Source organism: Eurytemora carolleeae, unplaced genomic scaffold (genome assembly GCF_000591075.1).
Source record: "Eurytemora carolleeae unplaced genomic scaffold, Eaff_2.0 scaffold759, whole genome shotgun sequence".
Taxonomy (NCBI): domain Eukaryota; kingdom Metazoa; phylum Arthropoda; class Copepoda; order Calanoida; family Temoridae; genus Eurytemora; species Eurytemora carolleeae.
In genome coordinates this window covers 67,227-91,152 of record NW_019396646.1, presented here as the reverse complement: position 1 = coordinate 91,152, position 23,926 = coordinate 67,227, and the positions used below count along the sequence as shown (strand labels likewise).

Here is a 23,926-nt window from a genome sequence, read left to right as displayed (position 1 = left end):
AACAAACAAATAGACACCCAAACAGAGATTACCAATATATATTGATACACTAAATTCAAATTAATAAACTTTATGTATGTAAAGATTAATGACCAAATAAAATTAAGAAAAAGAATTTATACATACATATTCATGAAATGATTGAGAAAATATGTAATAAAAATGTTTTCACAAGAATGTGTCTGATCTAACACCTAACTAGTAATAGAGAGATATATTTATACATGTTAACGCTCCATATAGAAATATGACTCGTAAAAAGCAGCTTTCAATTTCTTTATTTCGTGGAACTTATAATAATACTCAACAACCCCCTCCCCCCTCCTCCTCCTTAGAATTTGAATTAAATTTTTTTCAGCTGGGGGGGGGGGGGGGGAAACACTATTTTTTGCGTAACTTTGTAAGTATTGGTCTATTTACGTCTGTTCAAATTTTATAACTTTTCCAAATTCACCGAATTTTAATTTACTTTAGTTAAACTATAACAAAAACATAGTGTAACATTCTTTGTTTATCTCTACTAATACAATTTTAACATTTTTGAATACATTGTAATATCTTATCAGACGGATTTGTTGTGATATATTTGGAAAAAAAGGAATTGAGTATTTAATCTTTATGCAACAAACTCAAATTTTTGTATCCCTATATCTTTGCAACCTGATGGTGTAAACTTTTTATTTTTTCAAATTTACATTATTTAATCCAACAAAATGCATATAATATATTGAAACTCATTCAATTCTATTGCTTCCACAAATGAATTATAATTGCCACAAAAACTGAATGCGCTGGATGAATTTAAAAGGACAACAGTTTGTTGTTTGTTATTGTGTATATATGTGTATACATGTTAGCTAGATAGCTGGGCAAACGGCTGGACCGATTTGGCTGAACATTTTTTAAGGAACCCATGGGTACCCTTGTGGTAACATAGGCTCAACAATTAGATTTTTTCAAATTCGAAATTTTAGTTTTAAAAATAGAATTTTATTTTTCAAAATTAGACTTTATTTTTAATTCACTGGTAACGCACTTTGCAGCTAGTATTATATAACCCTTTATACACACGTGCAAAAAGGATCTAAATGTTTTATCATAAAAGTGCCAACTGGTATATGGCATATATAGTTTAAGCCGTTTAAATAAACTCATATTTGTATTAAAAATATGTTTTACTTTATGAATCGGCAGTTTATTCCTGATAAGAGATTGCGGTGTCAGCCTGAACTCTTATCTTATTTTCCTCAAGCGATATATATTTAAGGTTTAGTCATCAGACACCAGAGATTTGAGAAGGATGCGGGAAATTGTGCATGTGCAGGTGGGGCAGTGTGGTAACCAAATAGGATCTAAGTTTTGGGAAATCATCTCTGATGAACATGGTATTCAACCTGATGGAAGCTATAACGGAGACTCCTCCCTACAGCTTGAGAGGATAAATGTCTACTACAATGAGGCTAATGGTGGCAAGTATGTGCCCAGAGCAGTGCTTGTTGATCTGGAACCTGGGACAATGGACAGCATTCGTTCTGGACCCTCTGGACAAATGTTTCGACCGGATAACTTTGTGTTTGGGCAGAGTGGGGCAGGAAATAATTGGGCCAAAGGACATTACACTGAAGGCGCTGAACTTGTTGATTCTGTGCTAGACGTTGTTAGAAAAGAATCTGAGGGCTGTGATTGTCTTCAAGGATTTCAGCTGACGCACTCTTTGGGGGGTGGGACAGGGTCAGGTATGGGGACCCTACTTATTTCTAAACTACGAGAGGAATACCCTGACAGAATTATGAATACGTACTCTGTAGTTCCTTCCCCCAAGGTGTCTGACACAGTTGTGGAACCATACAATGCAACTCTTTCTGTGCACCAACTTGTAGAGAACACAGATGAAACCTATTGCATAGATAATGAAGCATTGTACGATATCTGTTTCAGAACTTTAAAATTAACAAGTCCGAACTACGGAGACTTAAACAACCTAGTGTCTTTGACCATGTCTGGAGTCACAACTTGTTTAAGGTTTCCTGGTCAACTTAATGCTGATCTGAGAAAGCTGGCAGTCAACATGGTTCCCTTCCCGCGTTTGCACTTCTTTATGCCAGGCTTTGCACCACTCACTGCAAGAGGTTCCATGCAGTATAGAGCTCTATCTGTTCCAGAGCTGACCCAGCAAATGTTTGATGCCAAGAACATGATGGCAGCCTGTGATCCCCGTCATGGGAAATATCTGACTGCTGCAGCTATATTCCGTGGAAGAATGTCGATGAAAGAAGTTGATGAGCAGCTGTTTAACATTCAAAGTAAAAATTCTCCCTACTTTGTGGAATGGATTCCCAACAATGTCAAAGTGGCCGTATGTGACATTCCTCCACGTGGGTTAAAGATGTCGGCGACTTTTATAGGAAACTCCACCGCTATCCAAGAACTGTTTAAGAGAATTGCAGAGCAGTTTACTGCCATGTTCCGTAGGAAAGCGTTCCTTCACTGGTATACTGGAGAGGGTATGGATGAGATGGAATTCCATGAAGCTGAATCAAACATGAATGATCTTGTGTCTGAATATCAGCAGTATGAAGAAGCTAGCACAGAAGAAGATGTATTTGATGAAGAAGAAGAAGAAGAAGAAGAAGAAGAGGCTTGATGTTGACAGTTCATGATTACTTTACTTAAAAAATTCAAACATCAAAATTTGCTATACTTATTTCCTATTTTAGGCATAAGTTATAGATTAACTTTGATTTTATTTACAAAAATAACTAATGTCTATCTCAAAAAAATTGATTTGAGTTAAAGTAATTCCTAATATATTGATATCACTTTTGAAATACATATTAAAGAAGGAAACAGGTAAATTTATCTATATCCACAATATAAATATTTGAAGAAAAAGTGAACTTATTTATTTTATTTTAATATGAACTGCAGTTTTTAACTGATTTTTTCCTAAACACTCGCTTAATTTACCGCTCAAATTTCTTCACTTTTCAATCTTCATTATAGCATCGGTTTTTCAAAAAAATTAAAAATTTCATAACCATTTTTTTATCTTGAGTACAGATCTATAATATGAAAAATAGATGTAGAAGCATGTGCAGAGTGTCAGGTGTACATTTCGCGGATATTTCTGTTTACAGAGACGGATTTCCAAAAATCCAAAAAAAATCAACTTTTGACAAGCCATAAACCTTCTCTTGGGTCATGCAAGGCCTGATTGGTTCAGCCGTTTTAGCGTCTATTTGCTACAAACAAACAAGCGAAATATATGAGAAGATTATTAAATCTTAAAAAGCTTGGTTGGAAACAGAATTTTAATTATACATGCAACTTGCCATGTATAGTTTTGAAAAGTAATTTTTATCCTGATCTTCCTTGCATGATACATCTAATGATAGATCTGAAAATAAACAACTGTTCAACAAACTTTTAACAATTGTTAAACTTAAAATGATTGAATTGGAAAAGGCGAGAGGCGCAACTGTAGTAGTATTAAGGGGGGGGGGGGTTAATTATATTTATATCTACAGTGAGAACCAGAAAACTGTGGAATAGGAAGACGACATTAAAACAATATTAATGCGTATTTGATGTTGTTAAAAAGCAAATAGTTTTACAAGTAACTTCTTAAATCATTTTTATAGTGACGTGGGTCTGTTGACACTGCACAACTGCTTTGTCTTGTGCTCATTGAACTATTTAACGACATCACTTGTGTCTATAAGTCGTTTACCTATTCCAGAGTTTTATATTTCTCACTGTATATAATATTGTAATCGATTCTTTTCCCTTGCAAATATTGGAGCCCATACAGAACATATATATAATACATCACATAATATATTATTAGTAAACACATTTGTCCAATTGTTTATTGAAATGATATTTTTAAATTGTACAGATGTGCAGACACTAATTCGAAAATAAATGATAATCACACAGTGATTGTCGTATATATAAATACAATGAAGACGACTTTCGATTTAAATTTTTGATTTTTACAAAGCTTTCAAACAGCATAGATACCCACAAACAAGTAAAAAAAGAGAAGCTGTCAATTAACATATCTTCACTTTGGTTACTTGTAAACTTGTCATTTGAAAAAAGCTAGTTAAAAATCAAAACTTAAAAAGAAAAGTCATATTCATTGTATTGATAAAACCCCGGCCACTGTATAAGAGTTACATTTTGCTTAAATAATGTCGAACTATCGATAATATTCCGTTATTTGACGAACATTTTGTTCAAAATTAATCACAAAATTTTTTTCTATTGGTAGGTATTACAAATAAAATTGTAGGTTTTTTTTATAAAAGTGTTAAATTAGAAAGTACATTTTTGAAAAGAAATAACTTGTTATTTAAGAGTTGGAGGGTTGAAGAAATGAAGCCTAGTGTTAGAACTAGCATCCATCCAGGATAGTAGAACATCAGAACTCAAATCCAACCTAGATATTTCATATTCTTAAATATATCTAATATTCAGTTAGATAGATCCAACACATGGATATATCATATTCTTTAATATATCTAACATTTAGTTAGATAGATCCAACTTAGAGATCTTATATTCTTTAATATATCTAATATTGATTATGTAGATCAAACCTTAAGATATCATACTGTTTAATATATCTAACATTTGTTTGATAGATCCAACCTAGAGATATCATATTCTTTAATATATCTAATATTCAGTTAGATAGATCCAAATTTGAGATATCACATTCTAATATATCTAATATTTGGTTAGATAGATCCAACCTAGAGATATCATATTTCTTAATATATCTAATATTTGGTTAGATAGATCCAACCTAGAGATATCATATTGTTTAATATATCTAATATTTGGTTAGATAGATCCAACCTATTGATATCATATTGTTTAATATATCTAATATTCAGTTAGATAGATCCAACCTAGAGATATTATATTGTTTAATATTTCTTATATTCAGCTAGATAGATCCAACCTTGAGATATCATATTGTTTAATATAACTAACATTTGTCAGATAGATCCAACCTAGAGATATCATATTGTTAAAAATATCTAATATTCGGTTAGAAAGATCCAACCTAGAGATATTATATTGTTTAATATATCTAACATTTGGTTAGATAAATCCAACCTAGAGATATCATATTGTTTAATATATCTAATATTCAGTTAGATAGATCCAACCTTGAGATATCACATTCTAATATATCTAATATTGGTTAGATAGATCCAACCTTGAAATATCATATTGTTTAATATATCTAACATTTGTTAGATAGATCCAACTTAGAGATATTATATTTTTTAATATATCTAATATTCAGTTAGATGGATCCAACCTAGAGATATCATATTGTTTAATATATCTAATATTTAGTTAGATAGATCCAACCTAGAGATATCATATGGTTAAAAATATCTAATATTCGGTTAGAAAGATCCAACATAGAGATATTATTTTGTTTAATATATCTAACATTAGGTTAGATTGATCCAACCTAGAGATATCATATTGTTTAATATATCTAATATTCAGTTAGATAGATCCAACATTTGAGATATCACATTCTAATATATCTAATATTCAGTTAGATGGATCCAACCTAGAGATATCATATTTTTCAATAAATCTAATATTCAGTTAGATAGATCCAAATTTGAGATATCACATTCTAATATATCTAATATATGGTTAGATAGATCCAACCTTGAGATATCATATTCTTTAATATATCTACCATTCGATTAGGTTATTCAAATATTTTTGATATGTATATCGTTTGTTTGATATATTAGATATATTAAGGATTATGTTCAATTTATCTGACATATGCTACGTGATATATCTGACATGCTACGTGATATATCTGACATGCTACGTGATATATCTGACATGCTACGTGATATATCTGACATGCTACGTGATATATCTGACGTTTTATTATAATAAATCAAACATTTGAAAAGCATATCTAACACAGGTTAAATATCTTTCAATCTGTTTGATACATCTAACATTTTAGAAATATATCTGACATGCTACGTGATATATCTGACATGCTACGTGATATATCTGACATGCTACGTGATATATCTGACATGCTACGTGATATATCTGACCTTCATTTTAATATGTCTAACGTTTTATTATAATAAATCAAACATTTGAAAAGCATATCTAACACAGGTTAAATATCTTTCAATCTGTTTGATACATCTAACATTTTAGAAATATATCTTACATTCTGTTTGTTACATCTAATATGTTGTTTGATACATCTAACATGCTGTTTGATAAATCTAACATGTTGTTTAATACATCTAACATGTTGTTTTTAAGATTACACTTTTAAACTTACATAAACTGATCATCTTCTGTTACCAATCTGAAGGCAGTTTCATACTGCAGACTACCAGTGCAAGCAGAGCCATCTGCATTCACTATTTTAAACCTGAATTAAACATTTACAGTCCTATATATTCATAGGTTCAAATCTCAGGATCCAAAAAATGCTCAAACACTCTAAAAACAGGTTTTTAAGCATCCGATGATAAAAACTCACAAATTGAGAATTCTGGCTTTTTGCAATTTTTTTGAGCGATAAGATAGACTTAAATATCATCCAAAATTGGGAAATTTGTCTGTATTTATATTAACAATCTCTTTAAAGGAACGGTTAGCGTAATTGCAAATAACCTTCCATGTAATAATGGCAATGCTCCATTTAAAACGGTATCCCTTAAAACCTTTATCTGATCAATAATAAGGAAGATATTGTCGTTTTTCTAGGTTTAACAGTGTTTAATTGTAATAAGTCCTTCCTTAAGTAGATATGCACAAGTCTTTTTTTTTGTAGAGAAACCACGATTGAAAATAATTAATATATAAAATTGATCAGACAAAGTTAAAAAAGGTACCTTGGTGCATCAGAATTTGTAATTACAGTTCCTTTCATACCTGGTGAATGCATTGTTCGTTTGTCTTCCAGTTGGCATATTCAAGTTCAACAGATACATTTTTTCAGAAGCGGGACTAATATAAAAATAGTTTAGAGATTGAACAATAAAATAATAAATCTTGTAAAACAAATACTTGCATCTTTTTTTAAAAGCTAGGATAAGAATAAGTTTTGAGATTAGAGATTGAAAAATAAAAAAAATAGATCTTTTATAACAAATACTTGCATCTTTTTTAGAAGAAACAAATAGATCTTACAAAAAAATTACTTTAATCATTTTTAGAAGCTGGACTAAAATAATTTTTATGATAACATTAGATTGAACAAAAACCAAAATTAAAAAATAAACAAATCTTTTTTAAAAGCTTAAATAAAATAATTTTGATAATTAGATTAGATTGAACAAGAAACAAAAAGATTGAAAAAATATACGATAATTTTTTTTTTCAGAAGCTGGACTGAAAGAAGTGATTAAATCAGAAAAAAATCAACTTACTCCTCCACCCATACGCTGATAAGATGATTGTATGAGACAGCTCCAGTGCTCGGCCCATCTTCTCTTTTCATTATTAATCCACTAATCAAATAATTGTTTCATCATTAATCCACTAGTTAAATAATAGTTTCATCATTAATCCACTAATTAATTAATTGTTTCATAATAAATCCACTAATTAAATAATAGTTCTGTGGAAGACGATGCCTGGCCGCGTTAAACTAGTTCCACAAGATTCAACAGAATGAGATAGAACGGATACGGGGCATAGTACTGATATCATCTCTACAGTCTACACGTGCGATATCGATATTGACTCTAGTTCTGAACCCTCTAGTAATAAGTTATAAGAAATATATATACTGGAAGTTATTTATGCGTTTTATTAGAGTCTGACTCACGTCCTCTATATTGGTGACCCCTGACTTTGAACATACAGTTAAACGCTATCCAGTTTAGTGATTTTCTTGAACTTTGAACATTAAGTGATACATCCGAGCATCATGACCGACACGAAAGTAACTCCAACCGAGTTCGTCGCCAAAGTCTCCGTCAAGCTCCCGGATTTCTGGACAGAGGACCCCGACCTGTGGTTCCTTCATGCAGAGGCAGCCTTCAGAAACGCCCAGATCACACAGTCAATAACCAAATTCGACCACATCGTACAGAAACTTCCCCAGAAGATTATGGTCTCGGTACGCGGCCTGATCATGGGTTCTGCNAATAAAATAATAGTTTCATTATTAATTCACTAATCAAATATTAGTTTCATAATTAATCCACTAATCAAATAATAGTTTTATCATTAATCCACTAACCAAATAGTAGTTTCATCATTAATTCACCAATCAAATAATAGTTTCATTATAAATCCACTAATCAAATAATAGTTTCATCATTAATCCACTAATCAAATAGTAGTTTCATCATCAAGCCACTAATCAAATGATAGTTTCATTATTAATTCACTAATCAAATAATAGTTTCATAATTAATCCACTAATCAAATAATAGTTTTATCATTAATCCACTAATCAAATAGTAGTTTCATCATTAATCCACTATCCAAATAGTAGTTTCATCATTAATCCACCAATCAAATAATAGTTTCATTATCAATCCACTAATCAGATAGTAGTTTCATCATTAATCAACTAATGAAATAATAGTTTCATTATCAATCCACTAATCAGATAGTTGTTTCATCATTAATCCACTAATCAAATAATAGTTTTATCATTAATCCACTAATCAAATAGTAGTTTCATCATTAATCCACTAATAAAATAGTATTTTCATCATTAAGCCACTAATCAAATAATAGTTTCATCATTAATCCACTAATCAAATAGTAGTTTCATTATTAATCCACTAATCAAATAATAGTTTCATCATTAATCCACTAATCAAAAAGTAGTTTCATTATTAATCCACTAATCAAATAATAGTTTCATCATTAATCCACTAATCAAATAGTAGTTTCATCATTAATCCACTAATCAAATAGTAGTTTTATCATTAATCCACTAATCAAATAATAGTTTCATCATTATTCCACTAATCAAATAGTAGTTTCATCAATAATCCACTAATCAAATAATAGTTTCATTATCAATCAACTAATCAAATAGTAGTTTCATCATCAAGCCATTAATAAAATAATAGTTTCATCATTAATCCACTAATCAAATAGTAGTTTCATCATCAAGCCACTAATCAAATAATAGTTTAATCATTAAACCACTAATCAAATAGTATTTTCATCATTAATCAACTAATCAAATAATAGTTTCATCATTAATCCATTAATCAAATAATAGTTTTATCATTAATCCACTAGTCAAATAGTAGTTTCATCATCAAGCCACTAATCAAAAATAGTTTCATTATCAATCCACTAATCAAATAATAGTTCCATCATTAATCCACTAATCAAATAGTAGTTTCATCATTAATCCACTAATCAAATAGTAGTTTCATCATTAATCTACTAATCAAATTGTAGTTTCATCATTAATCCACTAATCAAATAATAGTTTCATTATCAATCAACTAATCAAATAGTAGTTTCATCATCAAGCCACTAATAAAATAATAGTTTCATCATTAATCCACTAATCAAATAGTAGTTTCATCATCAAGCCACTAATCAAATAATAGTTTCATCCTTAATCCACTAATCAAATAGTAGTTTCATCATTTATCCACTAATCAAAAAGTAGTTTCATCATTAATCAACTAATCAAATAATAGTTTCATCATTAATCCACTATTCAAATAATAGTTTTATCATTAATCCACTAGTCAAATAGTAGTTTCATCATCAAGCCACTAATCAAATAATAGTTTCATTATCAATCCACTAATCAAATAATAGTTCCATCATTAATCCACTAATCAAATAGTAGTTTCATCATTAATCCACTAATCAAATAGTAGTTTCATCATTAATCCGCTAATCAAATAATAGTTTCATTGTTAATCCATCAAATAATAGTTTCATTGTTAATCCACTATTCAAATAATAGTTTCATCATTAATCCACTAATCAAATAGTAGTTTCATCATTAATCCACTAATTAAATAATAGTTTCATTATTAATCCACTAATCAAATAGTAGTTTCATTATTAATCCACTAATCAAATAATAGTTTTATCATTAATCCACTAATCAAATAGTAGTTTCATCATTAATCCGCTAATCAAATAGTAGTTTTATCATTAATCCACTAATCAAATAGTAGTTTTATCATTAATCCAATAATCAAATAATAGTTTAATCATCATTTTCGTTCGCTGGAAAGCCTTGTTATGAGGACCTATAAAATATGGACCCAATCGGTTCAGCCTTTTCCGACGTTTATTGCGTACCTGTTGCTCCAGGAACTTGGGGAAGTTGCAGCAACTTTTGTACCCATGGCATCAATATCTAGCACCCGTTCCCAGAGCTCATCAGAGATACTGAAGTATTAGAATAGATTACAAAACATCTTACTATAAAGTAAGATACAGTGTCATTTAAAAAAGAACGCCGCCAGCATATCTTTTTAACGAGTTTAATTCTGAGCTATAGACCATTTTTCTTTTCAAGTGGGGGGTGGGATGTGGTCCCAAAAAACCTGGACACCTATTGAAACTAATCCAGGGAGGGGGCGTGGGGGGCTGCTGAGCCCCCTGAATACGCCTCTGGTAGTAGTGTTTGAAAACAGTTTTATTTTCATATTTTCCTAAAAAGCTCATATACCACTCTAAAGAGCCGGGAATTCGCACCAACTGCCTAAGTCTACAATTGTACTGGGTACTTGAATGCTTTTACTTTTTTTGGACAATCTTAATGTCCGCTAAAGGGACAGTAAAGGGAAAATAAAAGGGGGTATACGCTGAAAGCTAATCACTTTAGCTCTTGGTCGCGACCCATGAAAGTTATATCTGATGTTCCTGTCTCGAGAAACTGACATATAACTGTGTTAAAATTATACGAAAATTCATATATGTAAAATTTTGAAAATCTGAAACTTAAATCACGTGACCAGAACTATCACCAATGGCAGAGCAGTATACTGGTCACGTGTCTCCGCCTGTATCACGTGACCACTTTACTGCACTGCCATTGGTGGAATTTCTGGTCAAATAATACGGACGTAAAAATAATATTATGAATGAAATCTATTGAAAATAGAAATAACAAATATAAAAGTAAACCTAATTTACAATTAGCTTTCTCTGGGATATCATCGTTTTCAGATTGGTCGCTTATTTGCTGAATATGATCTGTTTAAACCTACTACTTTTATACAAAATTGTATATATATTAATTTTCGTATATATTTGACACAGTTTTATATCAATTTCTCGAGACATGAACATCAGATATAACTTTCATGGGTCGCGATCAAGAGCTAAAGTGATTAGCTTTCTTTCAGCCTAAACCCTATTTCATTTTTCCTTTACTGTCCCTTTAAGACCCACTTCCGGATTGCGTCTTTGCCAAAAACTCGAATTTTCTGTAAACCTTCGATAACTTAAAACTTAATCCAAAAGAATTCATAGTGTAAAAATATCTACTATATTGGGTTGCAAAGATATAGGGATTTTAAAAGTAGAGTTTGTGTGCAAAGACTCTATTCCAGGTTCCACTGTATCTGCTGAATACCTAATAGTTTCTCCACACATGATCTCGTTAGTGTTAGCTCCAGGCATATCGTTGGTCAGGTAGCCAGGAATAACTGAAATATTCGGAGAAATAAACTTTTGTTAACAAATTCAAGAAAACACGAAGACGATTACTACTGTGTAGCGAAGTTGACCGCGGAAGATTCACAATACTATAATACTATATCCGCTCCAAATGTGTCTCCTCATGTTCCCCCCCCCCCTTACCGCCTCTACTTGTGGGGAACAGCGTCAGTTAGCTTTAGAATGTCGAGATGTGAACACCTCTGATCTGGAACTACTAACTCCTTCATACTGCCGCCGATGTCTACTCTAGCAACAAATGCTGCTAATGTCTAAGCGTCCATCATGTCCAAATCCACAAAGCAGTCGCATGTCCCGGGGTTGAGAGGCAATTCAAGTTCCTCCCTACACATAATCCAGACTGCAAACCCTCCAGGACCGTCGCCTAGATGTGAACCCTTTGCTGCCAAGATGCTGACACCTGTGAGCTGACCATCATGAAGCTCCAACTGTTCCTTTCCTTTCAACACTATTAATCAATGTTATTTCATTTTCAACCGTTTAGATACTCCCAATTAAGGGCCAATATTTTTAAACTTTGCTTTTATTTCTCATTTCATGCCATTATTCAATAAAGTTACCGAATATCCCTTTTGTTCTTTTATTTGTGTCAACAACTTTATATACTTAAAGGAACTGTGAGGTCCCCAATCAAGATTTGAGGCAAATCAGTCTAGGGATTCATGAAGTACGTATGATCAGACACACAAACAAGCAAAAAAACCGAGATTACTACTTTACATACAGATTATCTTCTAGATTTAATGCTAAAATAAGCACAGAATACTCAAAAAATATAATGCTTCCTGCATGCAAATTGTCAATTACACAATTTTTAGAAACGATTAATTCTATTTAAATTTCCTGATTTTCATATTGGATTATTTCCTAGATTTAACACTGAAATACTAAAAAAAACCTAATGTTTTCTGCATGCAAATTGTCAAAAAAGGCTTACACAATTTTTAGAAACGATTAATTTTATTTAAATTTGCTGATTAGTTCCGAAAATCGCAATTTAGATCCATAAACGATCCGAAATGATATTGAACGAGTAACTTTTTTCCTTCTCTAAAATGGTGACACCTGAACAAAAAAATTGAAGAAAATTCAAACCAAAACGTTTGGTAGAAAATTTCAAAAAGAAGAGAAATGAATTACTTTTTTAAAAATTTCTTAATTATCTCTTTTAATGAGTTGACAGCATTTACAACAACCAACACAATAAATCACGGGAATGTTAAAAGTATGGTTGAATGAGCTGATCTTTATGGGAAAAATTAAATTCCAAGCAAAGCTGTTTGTGTGTGTGTTTTACGTAAATATCTTTTTAACTTACACTTATTTGCAGCAGACTGCACATTGTTAGCAGGAGGAGCATTTACTTCCTCGGTTATTTCTCCCTGAATAAAAGTCGTCTTTATTCTTTATCATAAGGTTTATGTCTTTGTCGAATAAAAAGATTAAATTTACAGTTTTTCCTTCAGTTTACATGTTATGTGTAATGTATCAATTATGTCTAATTAAAACATTAGATACAGATTCATAATTATTCATTATAGATTAACATTAATATTTAAAGAATCATGACATAACCGGGCGAGAAAAGACCGTCAAGACTCCATAGCTAGGGCGAAAAGATTGAAAACTGTTCAAAGCATATATATTAGCAAGGGTTCAAGAAGTATGTTTGCAAAATATATATGTATATTGACGCTATATTGTATTTGTACATTGATAATAGGAATACATCTAATCCAAAAGAAGTAATTAGTGGGTAAGAGGGCTTGATATATGCTTTAACATTGTAAACAAAGTTGTAAAGCAAGATTTAAAAATGACAAAGATCCGAGTTAAATTTGTCCCAAAGTCTATGACATAGGACCAAAGGGATGACATTGATTATGGATCTCAAATGTAAATCAAAATCAGAAAATCCTGAAAAGTCCTTCGAATAGAATACATTCAATATGCGAACTTTCTTTTCTTTTGATCGCTCTTAAAGTAAAACAGTAAAACAGACTCTGATGGATCAAGTTTGAGACCATTCGGAAAATTTTCTTGCTGTGACGAACGAAACTGATAAACACCCTTACATTTTATTTAACGAAACTTATTGATCGCAACTCGTAGGACTCTAAGACACTTTTTTTAGGACTTGACTTACTGTGCACTGTGAGTTAAGATCACCCTCACCGAAGCAGAATAATTCTCCTAAATTAAAAAGATTTTATGATTAAAAATATCAGAAAATATAAAAAAAAAACTTTTAAAATATGCTTTCAAAATAAAAAATATTTAAAAAATCCTAAATTGTTTTGAGAAACAATTATTTAAGTTTTAAATAAAAAAATAAAATTCTTAAATTTTGATGTTGACTGACCTTTAAATTAAAAAAAACATGAAAATGTATGATATAATTTGTATTATTAATACTTTTGTTTCTCTTTTTTGCTGTACTTTAATCTTTAAACAGCTGTTAAAGTCAAACATTCTAGTTTAAGAATTTACAGATTGGAAAATAATTAGTTTTTTACCACTTGCAAAACTTATCTCAGGAACGATCAAGAGAGTATTACTTGTTCCTAATCTATATATGTCCTACATCTATATAATAAAGCTCTTTGCTTATATATATACATGTTTGCTATAGTTGACCGAATTGGCTGAAATTTTTTGAGGAAACCCGTTAAAAAAATGTCTTACAAAATTCAATTTTTTTTTAAAAATTTGATTTTTTTCAGTTTTTAATTTCTAAAATTTCACGGACACTTCTGCTAGTATATAATAATGACTATGTAAATTTCGCATTATATATTTACGCTAGAGAGCGTAACAAAATCACAGTTAAAAAAAACACTAAGAACTTATTTTCTCTGACAAAACATTAACTGATTCCGTTTTAAAAATACCAAAATGACATTTGATTTGCTCCGCACATATACTTATTACATCGCTTTTCGCTGTAGAAAATGTAACAAAGCAAAGGAATTGAGTCTTAGCCACAAACTCTGATTTTCTAATCACTATAACTTTGCAACCAAATGTTGCATACCTTAGATATTTCAAACTATGAATTCTGTAACATAAAACAATTTGAGTTTGAAATATCAAAGGTTTACAACATCGAGTTCTAAAGATATTGAGGTTTAAATATTTGATTTTGTGCTAAAGACTCAATTCCTTTGTAAGCATATTTTTAGCTTTGCACTTTTGACTTTTATTTGTGAAGTATAAATGTTTGTCAACCATTTGAACGATAAACATATTTTCGCTGAAAAAAATGAACTTAAATCGTTGCAACCTGGCCGTTCTTTTCATGATAAATTTATGGTTTTGTTTATAAGTTCAGAAAATCCTAACATTAGAACTTGACTTTTCGTATTTCTATTCTGTAACTTTCTATTGGCCTATATTGTATATAGTTAAGTAAGCATGGATGGTTTATGCTATTTTTGACAGATTTTAATTGAGAAATCAAATTATGAAATAATGGTTCATTTTTTTCCGACTTTTATTATAGCTTTCAATCTAACTATGGAAACATTTCATTCTTAGAAAAAAATCTAAGGAAAAACTAACCAAAAAAACTTTCGATTTTTTTAGTTTTTGTATAAATCATTATTTACATTTGACATAGTGTAAGTTGAAAAACAAATGCTTAGAGTTAAATTATTAATTAGTAAAACTTCTCAGATTATTATGGGACACTTCAAAAGTAGAAAATATTAAATTTTTTAAAAAAACGAACCAAATTTTTACCTGTGTCGTCACCATCCTTCACATAGAGACACTCGTTCTTGCAGTAGGTTGGAAGATCAAAATTAGTCATGTTGAACAGGTAGATACCAGCCCTAGTGTCAGAACCATCAGCTCCATCAACTAGCTGAACAAATATATTAAGTTTCTTTACGGAGAGGCGTACACAGTGGGTGGGTGGGGGGGGGGGGGGGGGAATTGCGTTGCCCATGATACTCATAGTTACTCCCACAGTTTACCGTAAATTACGATTTTAGCTATTTTTCCCTATGCAAGTGGACCCACTCAACTTAAAAAATAAGAACATTTCCGTGGTTCTACCGAGTGTCTAAATCATAAAGTCAGGCAAATCGTTCAAGGAGTTCATGAGTTATGATCGGATATAACTATGGATGGGGAAAATTTCAAAACGATCATTTTGAAAAGTTGTCGCTTTGGAAAATTTCAAAATGGTCATTTTTAATTGTTGTTTTTTTGGAAAATTTAAAAAGGTCGTTTTTAATAGTTGCCGTTATGATGGAAAAAATAGTTTTTCGTTTCTAAACGGAAAACGATATTTTTTCGTTTTCCGTTACTTCAGCTGTTATACAAACAATTCTAATTGGTTCCCATTGATTGGAAATCAAACGATCATGAGAGCTCTTTAACTCAAGATCATTTTTTGGGACATCTTGTATGTTCAAAACAAAATTCCGTTCGTTTTTGATCATTATATTTTAATAAATAAAGTTTTCAGAATTTAAAAAATGCTAAATCGTTATTCGTTATTTCGATATTAGGAACAAAAAGTTAGGGTTTCATCTAGTTCTAAAGAGGGCTGTGCACGTTCAAACTTTTTTCTAACCGTTCGTTAACGGTCAGCTAAAATCGTTCAAAGAACTAACTTTTCATTTATCTGTTTGTGTTCTTCACTAAGAACTGAATGGTTGTTCCGTTAGTGGTACTTTCCGTTCTTTTTAAAAGTTACTGTGATCGTTAACGATCTCAATTTTATTAACGACGTTAAGATATACTAGTTATATTCTGCAAGTTTCATGCAATTTTTAGCAAAAAACACCCGTTCGTTTTTTACTTACTACTTTCATTTACCGTTCGTTAACGATTTAAAAATTAACAAATCTTGCCGTTCGTGACCAGATTCTTCCGTTAACTTTTAAAAGTCTGTAATTAGTTAACGGAACGTTGCCGAGCCCTAGTTTACCGACTTTATGTGTCGATGGCGAAGTTGGCAAGTAAATAATTCTAGACTTTATATGTTCGTAATCGGTTTGCCGGAGACTAAATGTTTGCAGGGCAATCAAACCTTTTTGGTACAACAGTTAGAATACACGAGAGCTATAGCTTGTAGTTGGAGAATAATAACTACCCCCCTCATCCTTAACATTGTAAACATATACTGAAGATATTGTCTGATAACTCTCTACCTTCTTGAAACAACTGTTTTACACATGAAATTTAACTGATAATTAGTTTGAGAATTTAAAAAATCTTAATTTAAATCATGTTTTACAATATTTCATGTGTTTTAGGCAAGGAAAACAACTTAAGTTTAAGGATACAAAAGATACAAAAATAGCGTGAAAGTTCTGGCTAAAATAGAATATAGATGGCTAATGTCTTCACTATACAGGAGGGTTTTAGCTCAATTTGAAAATGGCAATTTAGCTACAGGGTGTCCTACGAAACATGGAAGTTTGTGAATAGTTTGAATGTCTTCTTCCATATGCGGTATTAGATATTATAGACTTTTTGCTGTTTCTTTAGTATAAGAAATCTTTTACTTAAATATAATTTACTTTTAGATCAATTTTTCTATAATATGGCTGACATGACAATTATTATTGTTCTCTTGAGGTTCAAACAATTTAAGAAACTATGGAAGAAGACATTTTAAACTTTTCACCCATTGTGATATTTCGTGGGACGGGACAGACTGTGGTACTACAGTACATTGTAGTTAAAGAGTTGCGGCCATAGAAAATAGAATATATAGAGAGGAATTTACTAGAAAAAAGTGTAAAACGGCCATTTTGTTGTACTGTTTCCATACTGCAGGTGTACTTCACATATTTATGCTATATAACCTGTTGGGCCCTGGAATATCATTTTATAGAAAATCTAAAATTATGGTTAAAAGAAAGCCAAATTATGAAATAGGCTGGTTTTAGTATACAGTACAAGAATATATTATATAGAATATAAACCTGATGGAAGGGTAAGTACTTGAGTCTAAGATGAGGGTACAGTACAAGTATATATTATATAGAATATAAACCTGATGCAAAGGTAAGTGCTTGAGTCTAAGATGAGTATACAGTACAAGTATATATTATATAGAATATGAACCTGATGGAAGGGTAAGTGCTTAAGTCTAAGATGAGGGTAGAACAAGCATGTATTCCCTAACACTGTAAACATATCACATTGTGAACCTAACAAACATCTTCTAGAGCAATCTTCAACACCTCGGACATACCTTTCTAGCATTTTCCCACGGATTAAATAATCTAAAAACGGAACAAATATCAAGCAATCGTTAAAACATCAAGATCATATTTTTTTTAAACGGAGTGACTGGCTAGGTATGATATTTAACTGAGAGTGCAGTATTTTATACAATAAATATCAGGATTCATTTGATACATATTTATTTTTACATTCTGTTTTTGTAATAGGGTGTCCCACGAAAGCAAGACGACTTGAACGTTGTAACCATAGAGTAATAAAACGAAGAGGTGAAGCTTAGCTCAGATGTACACAACCGACCTGTCTATTAATTAATTAATAGACAGGTCGGTTGTGTACATCACGATATGTTTACCTATTTAACGCTGTACACTTTCTTTATTTAAAGAGAATTCGAGGATGTTGACTGCAAACATTTGACAATTTTCAGGTTTTCAATTTATTAGCTAATAGTTCTGTCAAAAATATTAAGTTTTTAGGGCAAGAATTTAACTGAAAACATTCTCATTTCAAACATTTTTTATTGTTTCTTCTCTTCAACTCTTTATCATAAACATGATAATGTATGCAGGGTTACCCACAAAGATAAAACAACGATGACGACCTGGAGCTCCTAACCCTAAACAGGCGGGGGGCATCTGGCTCCCCCCTCTAGTTTTTTGACTTTTCATAAATAGAAATTTAAAGGATTTTTTGGTAATTTTTTATGCCTAATGTAGGGTGCAGGGCGATAAAAAACCAGAGTATGTAAAAAAAATCTTAAATAGCCCATAACTTTTTTATGACTAAAGCTACAGATATGAAAACTATAGTTTTGAAAAGCCCTTGAAAAATGCGTGTAGAAACTTTGATATTTGTTTTAAACAAAAAATAATTTTTTACATTTTTTCGACCTAATCTATATAATTATCAATACTAATATTCAAATATCTACATTAAACCACTCCTTAGAAATACGATAGCTTTATACAGCGTTAGATACGTAAACATATCGTGATGTACACAACCGACCTGCCTATTAATTAATTAATAGACAGGTCGGTTGTGTACATCTGAGCTAAGCTTCACCTCTTCGTTTTATTACTCTATGGTTTGTTTACAAATATTGCATACAGACAAAACAAAAAACCTATTCACTTTTGTATTGTTTTGGTTTAAAACTTTTTTAGACTATTAATTTTGTTTTATTTCAGGATATCTTTTCTGGAGTGCAGTGCAGTACTATATGGTTGCAATTGATGCAATTGCGTACAAATTTTACTGACAAATGCCACGGCCATTTTTAGAAATATGTCAGTTAAAAGAATTAAAAATTTAAAAAATCCTAATATACAGGGTGTCCCAAAAAACATGGGAATTCAGTGACGAATTCGATATCGTCTTTGTTATGAATTAGCATTGTAATACCTAATTTCAAAACCCAAAATATTATTATGTCTGCTAGAGTTTATTTTATGAAAAGGGTAAAAGACTACAAAGATGTGTCTATGATGTATCCGCAAGATAAACAGTGAATACGGACAAGTTTATTCTGTTTGTATACTGTAATTTTCTTGTTTTACTAAGTACAACCGGTTGCAGTCAAAACATAAACAAACAAAATGTAAACATAGCAGACGAAACTCTTACAGATTACAGCTTTCTCAGTAGGTATCACTATACTAAATCGAAGAATTATTTGAAAAGACGATATCGAATTCGTCACTGAATTCCCATGTTTTTTGGGACACCCTGTATATTTTTGAATTAAAATATTAAAAGTAGACGACAATTGTTCTAATTAATTTTAAAATTAGAGTCTTCCAATCGTAAGACGACATTTAAAACACGTTTATTTTGCTAAAATTACGCAAGTTGACTACATTGTTTGAGTTGTTTGCTGTACACTTCTTGATCCATGAAGACCTGTTGGTGGATTAGCTCCACCTGGATACTGTACAGCAGAGACAGCTTGCAGTACGGACTGTGCACCTATACATAGAACAGATACAAGGTTACCTATAGGGTTTGAGCGCATGGTCCACGTTCAAAATCATGAATTTGGATGGCTACGTTTTCAGAATCGGGTTTTTTTAAATTATTAAATAACGACGACGACAAATTTATTAAAAATGATATATTAAACCAATTAGATGTTTAGGAACACATTTCTCAAAAGAAATTTGTCAACAAATCGAAGTTTGAATTAATTATTTCCTTTTTCATCATTATATTGAATTTCTTATTTTCTATGAATTTGTTCACAGATTTCTTCAAATTTTTCAAATGTCGTCTTTTCAACAACAATTCCAGAAAGCCTGCAGAAAATCTTTGTGATTAAAGAGCGATATATATATAAACTAATAATTGAATAAGATTACTTATTTTCAATTATAAGAGTAAATTTTTATTTTCTCAACCTGTTCCTAAAAAAAATCTATTTTGTTTACATTTGTTCTCGTCGTTATTTAATAATAAAAAAAAACAATTCTGTAAACTTATCCACCCAAAAGTACGATTTTGAAAGTCGACTTTGCGCTCAAACTTAGGATTTAGAGATCTTTACAAAATTTTTGCCCGATTAACTAATGTTTCCACAATTGAAAATAATCAGTTTTTTAAAAATTGTAAACATCGATATCTGATTTATTTAATCATTTATCTGTTAAGAGGATTACTTAAAATTTAAAAATTTAAAAATTGGACAAATTACTTTGGGAGCAACTATATTTAAGTGCAGTGTTCCAATAACTGTTCAATTCTCATATCATTCATTTAAAAAAGTACTTAACGATATATTGAATTAAAAATCAATAAGATGCTTAAAATTTCTTATTTATAGAAGATATTAAAAAAATGAAATTAATTATGATGTCTCAAAAAAAGAGCTATTTAGTGGCAGATACAGGGTGTCCAACGAAACATGACAGTTAGTGAATAGTTTTTAATGTCTTTTTCTATGATACTGTTATTTAAGACTTTTTGCAGTTTATTTCGTTAAACAAATCTTTTACGCAATAATATATTTGTTTGAAATCAATTTTACTGTAATATTACTGCCATTTAGTATTTCTTATCATCATCTTTGGTATCAAATATCTTATCAAATTATGGAAGAAGACATTTAAAACTAAGTGCCCAGAAGTTAGAACTTTATCAATCTCGGAATCAAGCATTGATCTTATCTTATGCAGATCTAATGATTAATTTAAGCCCTCCTTGATATCCTGTGATGATCAATAAATAGTTTAGACCTTAGAATATCTTCAGAAATAAATGAGTTTGAAGTTTAAAACGATTTCAAATTACAAATTTACAATTAAATGAAGAAGAGAAGAGGAAAATTTGTCCCCTTTTTTGTTTACCACTGTATTGTTAATTTACCTTTACATAGTTCGGATTGGTTAATATATTGCAGTAGTCAGTCCTTATATGTTGTATATCTAGAGAATTCAGGATATTCAAGCATTTATCCTGGAACCACTAAAACAATAATTTTCATTAAAAAAATAGGAAGAATAAATCTTTGATTTTAATTTAGTTTAGTGGCAAAACGGTTTAATACGCTAACTACGATATCTGAGTCTGAACTTAATAAATTTAAGCCGCGTCTCAAATCAGCCAAAAACCGGTTTCAATTGAGCACCGGCTTAAATCTTGAAACATTGAATACAATTTTAGTAAAAAACATTTTGAGGACACATAGTATTAAAAGGCATATGGAGGACGCAATGTGCATAAAGCTTGGAGGTAACATAATTAAAAACTAATATTAGGACAACTAATGGAAAAACATATTGAGGACAGTTAGTGAAAACAAGCATATCGAGGACGCATTGTGAAAAAACACAGTGAGGACGCAAAGTGAAATTAAGCATATTGAGGAGGCATTGGTAAAAAATCATATTGAGAATGCACAGTAAATAAAAAGCATATTGAGAATGCACAGTAAATAAAAGCATATTGAGAATGCACAGTAAATAAAATCATATTGAGAATGCACAGTAAATAAAAAGCATATTGAGAATGCAAAGAAAAAAACATATTGAGGAGGCATTGGCAAAAAATCATATTGAGAATGCACAGTAAATAAAAAGCATATTGAGAATGCAAAGTAAAAAAACATATTGAGAATGCACAGTAAAAATCATATTGAGAATGCACAGTAAATAAAAAGCATATTTAGAATGCAAAGTAAAAAAAATATATTGAGAATGCAAAGTAAAAAAGCATATTAAGAATGCAAAGTAAAAAAAATGTTTATTGAGAATGCACAGTTAAAAAAAGCATATTGAGAATTCATATTGAAAAAAGCATATTGCGAAAGCACAGTGAAAAAACATATTGAGAATGCACAGAAAAAAAATGTATATTGAGAATGCAAAGTAAATAAAAAGCATATTGAGAATACACAGCCAATAAAATCATATTGAGAATGCACAGTAAATAAAAGCATATTGAGAATGCACAGTAAATAAAAAGCATATTGAGAATACACAGTCAATAAAACCATATTGAGAATGCACAGTAAACAAAAAGCATATTGAGAATGCAAAGTAAAAAACAAGCATAGAGAATGCACAATAAAAAAGCATATTGAGAATGCACAGTAAATAAAAAGCATATTTAGGAACATTTGTTTGGGGTTCCATCGCAATATATAAATGCTACCTGATCATGCTCAAGTTCTTTTAGATCAAAGAGAGTGTGAAGAATATCATGCATACATTCTCCATCCTGGATATCTTCAAGGTTCATGGCTTCCCACTCTTCTCTCCCATACTCCTCCCCCTCTTCCCTCCCTGCCTCCTCCCCCTCCTCCCTCTCTGCCTCCTCCCCCACCTGGAAACCCTCCCTGTCTAATGTGTCTCGCATTGCTTGAGTTTTCAGTCCCACCTGTAAAAATGATTAGATATTACATTTCAATGATTGTTTTCTTTTTATCTTTCTCGGTACAAAGGTTAAACCTTTTAGGAATCTCATTGATACAATTAAAATATCACCTTTTTATTATTTTATTTTACATATATTCTTAGGGGATGTTCTGATGATTTTTAAAGGGACTGAAAGCGTAATTTCAAGTGACCCTCCGTTCAAACATGTCAATGCTTGAAACCTTAGCTGATCAATAATGTGGAAAATATTGTCGTTTTTCTTAGGTGAAAAGTATTTAATTCTGATATGGAAATGCGCAAATCAATGTTGTCGAGTTATCACTTAATTAAAACTAATCAGTTTTCAAAATGTTAAACATTGAAATTTGATTTATTCTTGATCATTCAAAGCTTTTGAGGGTACCGTTGTTAATTGAGTAATGTCATCTTTGAATTGTGGGCGCGCTGGGTCACTTTTCATGTAAAGCTGGATCCTAAGCTATTTAAGCCTAAATAATTGTAGCCATCATCATCAATGCGCATTTCTTCTTCAGAAACAAAAAAGAGGAAAGTGTCGGAATTAAAGATTTTCAAGCTAAAATTAAACAGGATATTTTCCACATGGAGTAGGAAAGAGTCTATCTTGAAATATCATCAATATAAAATGATATTTATATTTCACTTACCTCTTTAGTAAATCCTAGAGTAGGAAAGAGTCCATCTTGAAATATCATTAATATAAAACAATATTTATATTCCACTTACCTCTTTAGTAAATACTATAGTAGGAAAGAGTCCAGCTAGAAATATAAAATATATAAAACAATATTCATATTCCTCTTACCTCTTTAGTAAATACTAGAGTAGGAAAGAGTCCATCTTGAAATATCATCAATATAAAATAATATTTATATTCCACTTACCTCTTTAGTAAAGACTAGAGTAGGAAAGAGTCCAGCTAGAAATATCATCAATATAAAATAGTATTTATATTCCCACATATTGAACTTATAGGCTAGGTAACAGGGCAGGGAGAACTGACCGATAATCTTACATTTGGGTAAGTAAAGGGATTAAAGGTTGGAGAGGGGGGGGGAAGGTCTAACGTTAGGTTGGAAGAGAGAGAAGATGGGGGGTGGGGGTGGGGGTGAATGGAA

General features: G+C 30.9%; 3 protein-coding genes across 3 annotated transcripts; 1 reads left to right on the top strand and 2 right to left on the bottom strand.

The window, feature by feature from the left end:
- Positions 1-1,263: 1,263 nt before the first annotated feature.
- LOC111706838 (tubulin beta chain) lies at positions 1,264-2,847 on the top strand. Its single transcript, XM_023479768.1, has one exon. The coding sequence runs from the start codon at positions 1,301-1,303 to the stop codon at positions 2,642-2,644; it is 1,344 nt and encodes a 447-aa protein (XP_023335536.1). The 5' UTR covers positions 1,264-1,300; the 3' UTR covers positions 2,645-2,847.
- Positions 2,848-4,081: 1,234 nt separating this feature from the next.
- Positions 4,082-16,861, bottom strand: LOC111706837 (uncharacterized). The gene is made up of 10 exons (XM_023479767.1): positions 16,754-16,861; positions 15,454-15,577; positions 13,859-13,905; positions 13,031-13,094; positions 11,609-11,681; positions 10,327-10,416; positions 7,455-7,535; positions 6,958-7,032; positions 6,359-6,451; positions 4,082-4,444 (listed from the first exon to the last, which is right to left on the bottom strand). Exons 1-10 carry the CDS (start codon positions 16,841-16,843, stop codon positions 4,354-4,356), a joined length of 828 nt encoding a protein of 275 aa, XP_023335535.1. The 5' UTR covers positions 16,844-16,861; the 3' UTR covers positions 4,082-4,353.
- A 2,869-nt stretch (positions 16,862-19,730) lies between these two features.
- On the bottom strand, positions 19,731-22,688 carry LOC111706846 (uncharacterized). Its single transcript, XM_023479774.1, has 3 exons — positions 22,567-22,688; positions 21,280-21,378; positions 19,731-19,887 (listed from the first exon to the last, which is right to left on the bottom strand). Exons 1-3 carry the CDS (start codon positions 22,651-22,653, stop codon positions 19,762-19,764), a joined length of 312 nt encoding a protein of 103 aa, XP_023335542.1. The 5' UTR covers positions 22,654-22,688; the 3' UTR covers positions 19,731-19,761.
- Positions 22,689-23,926: the final 1,238 nt, after the last annotated feature.